At 42.7% G+C, this 10993-nt stretch overlaps 1 protein-coding gene and 1 long non-coding RNA gene across 3 annotated transcripts; both read right to left on the bottom strand.

Moving 5' to 3' along the window:
• Nucleotides 1-1398: 1398 nt before the first annotated feature.
• Nucleotides 1399-2636, bottom strand: LOC137786106 (uncharacterized). The gene is made up of 2 exons (XR_011077553.1): nt 1642-2636; nt 1399-1529 (listed from the first exon to the last, which is right to left on the bottom strand). It is a non-coding gene; the product is annotated as an uncharacterized lncRNA (long non-coding RNA).
• Nucleotides 2637-7680: 5044 nt separating this feature from the next.
• On the bottom strand, nt 7681-10494 carry LOC137785970 (serine/threonine-protein kinase pim-2-like). 2 transcript variants are annotated; one of them, XM_068577549.1, is made up of 6 exons: nt 10100-10494; nt 9735-9928; nt 9377-9631; nt 9110-9293; nt 8854-9015; nt 7681-8740 (listed from the first exon to the last, which is right to left on the bottom strand). In XM_068577549.1, exons 1-6 carry the CDS (start codon nt 10263-10265, stop codon nt 8649-8651), a joined length of 1053 nt encoding a protein of 350 aa, XP_068433650.1. In that variant the 5' UTR covers nt 10266-10494; the 3' UTR covers nt 7681-8648. The 2 variants fall into 2 exon arrangements, with proteins under 2 accessions (XP_068433650.1, XP_068433649.1); XM_068577548.1 differs by having other exon boundaries at nt 10076-10492.
• Between the last annotated feature and the right edge of the window lie 499 nt (nt 10495-10993).

The following is a 10993-nucleotide window of genomic DNA, read 5'->3' as shown; positions in this document are numbered from 1 at the left end:
CTCAGTCCCAGAAGGTCTCACCTCAAAATGTGTCCGCCGACGTGTCAGACGTACACATTTCCGTCCGTTGGTTTGAAACTGTGAGGCTGCACTTGACTAAGGACGCGTCTTAGGAAGCATTACTATTTTATTGCTTTTGAACAAGCTCAAAATCCTTCGTCTTCTTTGTCTTTTTTTTTTTCGAGGGAAGTTATTGAAGAGAACTGCCGCGACGACGACAACAGTGTTCTCTATTTATAGTGACAGTACAGCTGGGCTTCACCACTAGCATTATTGGGAGATCCCATCGAATGAATGGAGTCTTAATTCTGCTGAAGTTTGGGGAAGATGGTTGTGTGTTTACATCACAGTGAGCTCTGGAGGCAGCCTGCTACAGGTGCATCTTACTGGGTTTATAAAGCTGCTAATTGGTAATTGACTCCCCTGTGGGTGAGGGAGGAGAGCGGTAGCATTAGCATACTCGATAAGAATGGTGTGAATCAGGAGGGAGTTTCCTATTAGCTTCTCATCTGATAGCATAATAGAGGGAAGTGGGAACATTAAATGGAGAGAGATTCGGCTTCAGCGTACTTGAGGGGGGAAAAATGATTAAAGAGGAATTAAATATTCTCACAGATTTGTCGTTTCTAAATTCCTTTTTATTGTTCATGGTTACTTCATTCATCAGAGAAGATGCATTTTTAATGTAAATGTGAAATGCAAATCACATAAAATGTCCGTTTTGGTTGGGGAAGAATCGCACGTCCTTTAACGGTGCGCAGGGTTTAGTGCCATCTAGTGGTGAGCCACAACTACGGTGGCCTGCGAGAAAACGTGAAAACACAAATGTCTCTTTCTTTTTTTCTTTCTTGGTTTGTCCATTCTGGGCTTCTGTAGAAAAATGGCAACCGACTAGGTGAAGAGGACCCGCTAAATATTTAGATATATATTTAGATCTAAGTTACTTATTCTAAGGTAACACAATGCACAAAAGAAATTTGTTTATATTTAACAAATTTCCCCTATAATATACATCTATCTACTTCAATTTAAGTACCATTTTAAATCAAAAACATAATCACATTCTACATGGTGGAAGTTGCAGGTTGATGAATGTGTTTTTTAAAACAGGCCTCATTGTGCAGAGTGGCCCCTTTCAGAGTGTTGTATTTATTGTGTGTATTACATAATTAGATGATCATAATTTATGCATAAACGTGCTGTATGTTTGAGGTGCAGATGATTTCAGCCTCTTTATTGTGTTGCATAGTTATAGATGTAACAATATGTTCCATCTTACGAGCTGATCTTACTTAAAAAAAGATGAAAGAAAGCAGAATATTTCCCTCTGACACGTCGTGACGGTGTGGAGTGTAGCTGAGGTAAAGTGCTGAAGCAGATATATAACGTCAACCACTGTTAGTGGAGATAACATCGACAACCTCTCGGTAAGTTTATTAATCCTCACAGCTGTTGTTTGACTTGGAAATTCAGCCGGATTTTTATCTTCATTCCATCAGGGCAGAAATTCATTTCCATCCTGAATAAAACTGTCAAAAAATGGAAGACAAATAGCTTTTCATATACAGCGTGATGAGATTAGCCTCACAAGAGATGCATCCGTGGTTTGTTTAACTCTCCGTATGACCTGTTTGTGTTTACCTGAAGAGGACCTCTAGTGTCCGCGTGAATCCTTACCGCTCTCTGTCGGAAGCAAAGGAAGAAGTAAAACATCGTTCATTTATTTTTTATCAAAACCATGTAGGACGTAAGTTAATGTGGACGATGGATGCTTTTTTTTTTCTTCTCCATATCTTGGAGACTTCTCTGTCCGTAACCTTAAGTCATTTGTTTATATATTCCAACTGCATGTTCTCCTCACCTTACACCTGACATGATGAATATTTTATATTAAAATGATGAGTTATATGTCCGATACGTCCTCATATCGCTACATAAAAACCTGAATAAGGAGGCAGCTTGGCTGGAGGGCGATGATGCAGCAGACAGCTGAGAGTTTCTTACTTACTGCGGGCGACATTGTTTATCATATCCAAGTAAATATTACAATATTAAACGCGAGGCCCTGGCACCTGAGCTACGAGCGCGGTGCCAGGGCCGCGCTCGTAGCTCTCTTACGCTCGAAGCGCTGTTCAGAGTCTTCTTCAAAAAACGCCAACAATATATTCTGTGAAGAAACAAAGAAGTCAACCAGTGTTAGGGACAAAAAAAAAAAAACGCCATAAGAGGGATTGAAATGAACTGTAAGCGCGTGTCTCATAATCATAGTCCCTGTGAAGAAGACGTCAAGTGATCAATCAACATGTAATACGGGTCGATCAAATCGAGCATTCTGATTGGTTGAGAGTAAGTCACGGGGTGTCTCCCTTACACGTTTCGTGTAAACTTTGATATTGAAGCGCTCGGGTCCTTGAACAGTACATTATTGACGATACAGCACTGCCTCTTGGTACTTTATTGCTTAATAAGGTACGAGAGGCAGTGTTGTGTTCGCGGCCCTCGTTTGGCTAAAAAAAAAATTGAATAATGCACAAACCAACCAGAGCGAATCTCCAACAGGCAGCCGCACGCCAAGCCCCTCCAACTATTGCATGCGCTTTCTAGCTGCTTTAATCTGTGAACATTCTCCAACCAAAGACCCCCCCCCCCGAGTTCCTTTCATGTCCACTGGCGCTCTGAAGGCAGCTTTTCTTTGCTCCTCTTCGCTCCTCTTCTTCCTCTCCGTCTGTATCTGGAGTATCGAGGAGGGTTCGCGGCGGCGTTCCCAGTTCTCTCCCGACACCCTGAGCCTCTCCAATAGTTGTCGGCAAGAAGAGTCGACCAGCGTTACGGGAAAAACGCCACGAAACAACTGAGGAAGGATTGTAATGAACTGTAAACACGTCTTGTAATCATAGTAAAGAAGTAAAGAAGAGCGTAAAGAAGGCGGCAGGTAATCAATGTCATAAAAAAAAGAAGAAGAATTTAATGGCATATCACATGAAATTCATTCGGCTCTTCCCGGTTGCCTCGTCGGCAAAATGGCGGGATAGTTTGTTGGCTTTGGGGAGCGTGCCGAGATCAAACGGCCACAGTGTTTTTTGAACCGCAGGAGAGTGGGCAGCGTCACCAGAGCCTCTTCATCCCGGCACACCGTGTGCTCTGGGAGGGGCGCAGAGCACACGGTGTGCCGGGATGAAGAGGCTCGATGGTCACCGGCTGATGATGGAGCGCTCAACGATAACACAGCTGTGATGTACTCGTTCATATAAGCCGTCCAAGACAAGTCTGAGAAGAAAACCTGCTTTTTTGGGTGTTTTCCCCCATTCAGGCGTCTGTCAGAGAGAGACGGAGCAGGATGAACTTACAGGACCTTGAATTACATCGCTGATATTCTGTGAAACAGTGTCTGGTATGTTTGGGAATAAAAAAAAGCTAAAAAAGCGACTTTGATACCGTCGTAGCTATCACAAAGCCCCACAGCGGATGAGAGAGGAAGCAGATCACGCGTGATGAGTCATCCACATACGATGTGGAACCGAGCCCCTGATGGGTCGCTGCCCGTTTGAGGCACTGGAAATGTAATCATTGCATAATAACACTTACAGCGGCGCGCTCGCTGTGATAAATATGACCTCTCACTTCCAAATCAATTGCATTGCCGTGAGAATTAAAGCTTCTTTTTGTTTTTGTGCACACTTCAGTATAAATGGCCGCTACTAAATGCTTACACAAGGTACTGTTGTTGTTACATAAGAAGCACAACCACTTTGCGAGTCTGTTTTAGGAGTTGACACGCCATCGTTTGTGTGTGTGTGTGCGTGCGTGTGTGTGTGAGTGCATCGGTACGTGGGCGGCGTGCAAAAACGATCCCGTGCAGGAGCCGATCGAATCGCCGCCGTCAGCACAAATGGGACGTCCTGGACAGGCAGAGCTGCTTCCCTGATTGGCCGTCACTCGGCGTCAGTCACTCGGAGCCACACTATCAGTCACACAGAACACACACACACACACACACACACACACACACACGCACGCACGCACACACACACAGAAAGAAATGAATTGGGCTTTGGAGAAGTCACATTATTTGCAATTTAATTGCAAAACTTTCATTCACAGAGCCACCCCAGAGAATGGATCGGGAACGGTTGCCTGAGCCCACAACTGTTCCGCAGCAGCAGTTTACTTGTTGAAATGTGAGAGGCTCATTAGGCCGAGGGTTCCCCGATGAGACAGTTTAATTACATGCCATTGGGACTTGTGCAAGTGGTGGAGCTGCCATTACAACTTTTATTAGCACTGTGAAGCAGCAAAACGCAACATAAGTTCTTTATCATGTAACTGTACCCGTAGTCTGTTCGGCATTATGGGAAATACATAAACACGCATACATACGTGGGGCTTTTATTTTGTGCAACCAATGCACCGCAAGCAAAGTGCACACATCTGATATGAAGCAAAGGGACCCGTTTCAATTTGACGTCACGGGGCAGAGGGACCAAAGTGAGGACGTTTCCTGCATTGTGTGCACCTTCTCAGGGCCGCATCACACAAAGCAGATGGAAGTGAAGTTGTGGAGCACTTTGTGTTTTTTTGCACACACGCACAGAATTCTTGTACTATGCAAAACCTTGGTGTTTTAATACCATCATGGCACATTGTTGCCCTGAGTCATCTAAACAAACATCCCCATTGTCATTGAGGGACCCCTTGAGGTGGTCTACTATTAATCTGAAGTGGAATTAGTTTGGAACTATCGACCATTTCCTTTCAAATCTAAATCAGAAATTGGAGACACATTGTCTCGTGGATATGATTTTCTAGAGCTTTTATTTTGAAATTCAAAATCAGAATGTCCTAATATTGGAAGAGGTACCTTCCAAGGTGGCATGCGGTCGGCATAAGTTGTCATATTTTTGTATAGGCATACAAAATGTTCTTGGAATACAGTTTGCATTCACTGGAAATTTGCTCTTATTTTGAAATCCGATCTTACCGTAAAGCTTTTGAACATATACACGTGCCGAAAAAACCTTTACGTGCTGACTTCACTGTGTTCTTCGAAGTGAAAGCAGTGGGCCGTACCCCTGAACCCACTGGTCCCCCCCCCCCCCCCCCCACACACACACACACATCAGTTCCTCTTTGAAACTATTTATAATTTCCTACCTGTGCGCAGCCTTTTGTTTCCCAGTCGGCTCTTTAGCATGCAGATGCGATTAGCTAACGTCGCCGTGCGGCGGGGCTGATTCAGACCGAGAGCCTTCCTCTCCGCTGGAGTCGCTTAGACATTGCAATCCCAAGGAAATCAAATTATAGGGCCATTAATTTGTCTAGGTAATCCAGCCTGTCTGCTGCTCTGGAGAAGTAATCTCCCAGGACTGCGTTCATCAAGTGTGTGATGCCAGCAGAAGTGAAGCATTATCTAATTAACAGGAGAGGACGGAGCGGCTATGGGAATTACATCCGGCCTGAATCACCTGCCAACGGAGGTGACACGCAGACAAAGTTGTATATGTGATTCTTTAATATCAACCCAGGTGAAGCGCTACAGTAAATTGTGTATGTGTGTGCACCGTTTCTTAGTAAAGATGGAGGTTATCCACTAAATACATTCACACAGCGAATAAAGTACTATGTGGAGAAGCATACGATACTTCATACTGAGTCTTCTCGGTCATCTTGCTGACTTTATCACAAACTATTAAAATGTCCTCCTTTTTTATTAAAAAGTCAAACACTTTGAGGAGTGAATGCAGAAAGATTTGTGTCTTTCGGTTTGTTTTCTGTGGGTCAGGATGAAATATCTCAACCACTCCTGAGTTATTTCCTCAATTGCCACCTACAGGTTTTGTATTTTTACTGAAATATTTGGATGGATTGCCACGAAATGTGTTGCGGATATCCAAAGTGCTCTGATGTTATTTCCTTTCCCAGGCAACCAGCAGAGTCCGACCATGAATTCAGGTGACCAGATTTAGATGTAATGCTCATTTAATGCAGACTCATCGACGCTGCATTAGTCAGGGCCTCTTTGTAGAAGAAGGAGCTGCGAGTTTGGCTGTAAAACAAGACATCTCCTCCTCCCACCCGGCAACAAATGGGACGTCACTCTGCCTCACATCCTACATCTGCCCAAAACTCAACACAATGCTAGTAATCAAACTCATTAAAGCCGTAAAAGTGCCGAGTCATGCATCGTGTGGTGGTGCCATTTTCATGTCGCCATGTCATTTAGTTTGTCTAAAGACATGATCTCAGTCATGCAACGTGTTACTTAGATTCTCTTTAACGCTACTTTTCTTATTGTTTAAATATATATTCTCTCATGACGGTATAATCTCGATTCAACAGCGACACCTGCAGGACAGACATGAAAGTTGTGTTTGAAGGCAACGTGCTTTTCTGTGATTGGTCAAAACACAAAAAGCCTTTTTTTTTAAAAAGCCATTTTACGCAGGTTTTTACAGCAGAGTCCAATTTTCCTTTTTTTATTTTTTAGTTGAATGTTTCCCTTTTTCATTACTTTTTTTAATGGAGCAGTAGCTAGCTGCGTTTACCCAACCCAGAAGTGACCAACTTGCGGCTGCAACTAAATGGCCAAAATTTTTTGGGAAGATTTTGGAAAGCCCACGCCTCTCACTCAGATTGACGAGTTCCATATGTTTAAAAAAAATAAATCCTCAATAACCACGAAAGTCTGCCTATTTAGATTTTCCACCATTTTTTTTTAACTTTCATGTACTTGAGCACCTGAAATAAACCCTGAAGGTTTCATCAAATCAAACACAATCAGATATTTAGTTTTGTCCCATCAATTGTAAACTCGCTGGATACAGCCAAGGACAGTTTGCTGAAACATCCCCAAACTTGCTGGATAATTTTAATTAATCTGTAAAACGTCCCCAAATGTCAAGAAATATGAAAAGCTGTACTTTGAGTGTGCAAAAGCCTGAAATCCGCTCCTTTCGACTTTTGCACTTCAGGCGCTTTCATGTATTTAGTGAAAAAGGCATTGAATGTTTAATTTAGAATGAATTCAGTTTGTTATGCTTTTAATGGCCTAACTTTATATTACAATATAGTCATGTTTCCCATATAAGCACCTTGTTCATTTACTTTGAAAGTTGTTGTTATTATTGAAGGTAAAATGTGTTTTTCTGAAAGAGGAAGCGAGTAAACATTTTAAACCAGGCCTATCATTCTGTCTGAAAAGCAATCAAAACTTTATTTCATATACAAACACAAATTCCCTCAAGATATTTACTGTCAATATCATCGATTTGCATTTGGGTTTAAAAACCTTTGTGTTGCCTTTACGGCATTTTCTACTTCAATTTGGTTTAATTATTGGTTGTTTATTTCAAGTAATATGAGAATCTGCTCGAAATCCACGAGGGAAGCATCGTAGAGGCGATGTCGTGAGTGCTGTAATGTATAAATATGCCATGTATATTATATTTACTACCGTGAAATGTTAAGCATGTAGACTGAATGTTTGTATTGTCTTCGTTTGCAGTTTTCACCAGCATAAAAGAGGCAAAAAAGTGACAGTAAATGGGTGAAACTTCATCATTAATTGCGGTTGAACGCTGTGTTTAGTCCAGAGTTTCAACACACTGCACGAGCACACAACAACCCTATTAAAGTCAAAATATAATTACAAAAACTGTATAATGATCCTCTGTAGTCGAAAGATGAATTTTGGGATTTTATTATTTTTTTAAAGCAGCAGTATCTCCTGACCCGGCCCGAGCTCTCTATGAAAACGAGAAAAAACTCCCCGAAACGGGAAGAAATCTCGGGAGAGGCAATTCAAAGAGAGATCCCCTCTCCTGGGACGACCAGGCCGCGACAACCAAATGTCCCACCTGCCACCAGAGCGCATACATCACATATGTGCCATATTCCACATATATCACATATGTTCCAGATGTTCCATACATCACATATGTTCCATACATCACAGATGTTCCATACTCCACATATGGTCCAGATGTTCCATACATCACATATGTGCCATATTCCACATATATCATACATGTTCCAGATGTTTCATACATCACATATGTGCCATATTCCACATATATCATACATGTTCCAGATGTTTCATACATCACATATGTTCCAGATGTCCCATAGTCCACATATGTTCCAGATGTTCCATACATCACATATGTGCCATATTCCACATATATCATACATGTTCCAGATGTCCCATAGTCCACATATGTTCCAGATGTTCCATACATCACATATGTTCCAGATGTCCCATACATCACATATGTTCCAGATGTCCCATACATCACATATGTTCCAGATGTCCCATACATCACATATGTTCCAGATGTTCCATACATCACATGTTCCAGATGTTCTATACATTACATATGTTCCAGATGTTCCATTCTCCACATATGTTCCAGATGTCCCATACATCAAATATGTTCCAGATGTTCCATTCATCACATATGTTCCAGATGTTCCATACATCACCTATGTTCCATATTCCACATATATCATATATAGATCACATATGTCACACATATGACATACGTTCTATCACATATATCACATATGTTCCAAATCCGTTTAAATGTATGTGTGTATAGTCATGTTTCAATGTAAATGTGTGTGTGTGTGTGTGTGTGTGTGTGTGTGTGATACTATCTCAACCATAGGTGATTCCTCAGCTGCTGCAGGGTGAGGCGGCGATCCGGGTCCGTTTGGAAGCACGACTTGAAGAAATCTCTGCAATCTGGAGAGACAGAAGGAGAAGAGAATGGGTGATGGTGACGGCGATCCGTCGCGACGTGAACTCAAATGAAGCGATTGTTGACCGCCGACATGTTTTGCGTGTGTTTTTCGTACTTTCGGAGAACCTCCAGTTGATCCTCCGCTGCTGATACAGATTCTCCTGCCCAAACGACTGCTGGTGAAGCATGTCGTACAGGACCCCTCCGATCTGGTAGACAGTGGTGGGTCCGGCTTTGTACTCGTGCTGACTGTGCCACTCTGGGGGGAAGTGAGTACCTAAAATATACAGACATGATTACAAAAAAGAGACAGTGAGGAGCTTTGTTTGATGGGGAAAGTTCGTGAAGAGCGGGCGCGAAACTGGACTTACCTTCGAAGTTTCGAAAAGCGTCTCCTTCGGCGCTGAAGCAGCTCACGCCAAAATCGATGATGCGAACTCGAGGCGCCTTCTTATTGCTGGTCTCGATAAGGAGATTATTCACTTTAATGTCCCGGTGGAAGATGTGTCTCTGCTGGAGGTCAATGGCTGCATCCACCACCTGTCTCAGTATAACCTGACAAACACAAAGAGAGAGATGAAGGAATCAGAGAGGTGAATGCTTTCAAACATGTTTTCCAGTTGACTGCAGCTGCTCACCTTGGCGTCCTTCTCCATCAAGTAGCCTCCTTTAGCTTTAATGTAGTCGTGGAGGTCTACGGCCGGCATCGGTCTCTCCAGCACCAGGATCAGCTCCTGGTCCAGATCGTACCAGTCCAGCAGGTCAATGGGTGCCGAGGGCCGCTCCGTTTCACCCGCCAGTTTCAGCATGACGGCGACCTCCATGGGGATCTGCTTCCCGGTATTATCCCTGTGTTTAAAAACGTCCTCTTGGCGGATGTGCTTAATAGCGACCTACGAGATACACACAAGATTATCAGATGGTTACATTTCCTCACTGTACTGTGTGTGTGTGTGTGTGTGTGTGTGTGTGTAAGAGCATGGGAGTAACGCTTACATTCAGATTGTCTGCTTTGCGGTGGCCGGCAAACACGCAGCCGAATCCTCCTTCGCCAAGTTTCTCCTGCTCCTCGTACCTGGCCTGAAACATGTCCAATGTCCTCTTCTTGGTCTCAACTGGGCCGTCATCGGCGACGGCATTCCTGTTAGCGCTCCTCTTGCTCAGAGCCTCTTCAGGTGTGTTTCTGGTTTCTACAGATGAGAGGAAAAAAACACAGTTTACTGAGTCACAACAAAAACGTCTCTCAAACTAAAAGACAAGACAGGCCGTCATACGACGTCTCTTAAATAGCTTGTTGTTTACAGCATGAATAATAGTTAAGGCTAGTTGTTTATTACCTAAAACATGGTCATGAAGCTTACTAGTGTCCCCTGAGGTGGACGGTGACTCATTGTCACAGTGGATGGGGTCCAGTCGCCGGCTTTTCTTTAGTGGGTTTTGATTGTTTTCTGTTATTTTTCTCTTCACTACTCTGGGGAAGATCTCCTTCTCCAGACCTTTGACGAGCTTTCCAAAGACGATGCCCATGATGACTGAAGACCGCTGAAGACGTTTCTGACTACGTGTGTGCCTGTTCCTCTAAAGCTGGAGTCTGAATAAGTGAACTGGCACCTGAGAGTTCTCAAGCTGGGCTTTGATCGCTCCATTCCGAAGTCGTAGAAATCCGTGAAAATTCTGGAACATTAAAGTGTTCCGGAATATGCAATTGAGTGTTTATAGCAGTATTTTTTTAAACTGTGGGACACGCCCCTCTACAAAAAAAATTGATTAGTAGTGGGAAGCAACTTCATTGCAGCCACTAATCCTGATACAACTCCATGGCTCACACACATCTGCACCAAGTCTGTTTTGTGTTGCATAGTTTGCACAGTTTGCACGTTGTAGTTGTTTTAAAATGATCTGCAGTGTAAAACTCTTTATTGCCAAATATGTGAACTTGTTTTATGGAGTTCACAGGTTGCACAAGATATTCTTTGCAAAACAGGTTAATTGCAGCCACAATAAGCATTTTTTTGTAACCAAATATTAGTTATCTTTTGCAAAGACGGAACTTTCTTTGCATTGTTGAAACAAAGTGATTGCACATATAATTGTTTTTTTTGTCTGATGGAGCGATCTGGTTTACTTGAAAAAGATTGCCATTGTTTTATTCTATTATGTGAAAAAGCACAGAGGAGTCACAGAAAGTTCAACAGAAATTCAGCATTGATCATTTTGTTAAAACTTAGTTGAGGCGTTGGATCATGAACATTGTT

This window comes from Clinocottus analis, unplaced genomic scaffold (assembly GCF_023055335.1).
Source record: "Clinocottus analis isolate CAN_PGR_092001 unplaced genomic scaffold, fCliAna1.0.p SCAF_15, whole genome shotgun sequence".
NCBI lineage: Eukaryota > Metazoa > Chordata > Actinopteri > Perciformes > Cottidae > Clinocottus > Clinocottus analis.
This window is presented reverse-complemented; position numbering and strand designations above follow the sequence as displayed.

What these genes read in the sequence shown, in the direction of transcription:
- LOC137785970 (XM_068577548.1), bottom strand. Translation starts at nt 10,265, where the DNA reads ATGGGCATCGTCTTTGGAAAGCTCGTCAAAGGTCTGGAGAAGGAGATC. An exon ending in GCTTCATGACCATGTTTTAG is followed by an intron (nt 9,929 to 10,075) that starts GTAATAAACAAC and finishes TCTCATCTGTAG; the next exon opens with AAACCAGAAACACACCTGAA. An exon ending in GCAAAGCAGACAATCTGAAT is followed by an intron (nt 9,632 to 9,734) that starts GTAAGCGTTACT and finishes TGTATCTCGTAG; the next exon opens with GTCGCTATTAAGCACATCCG.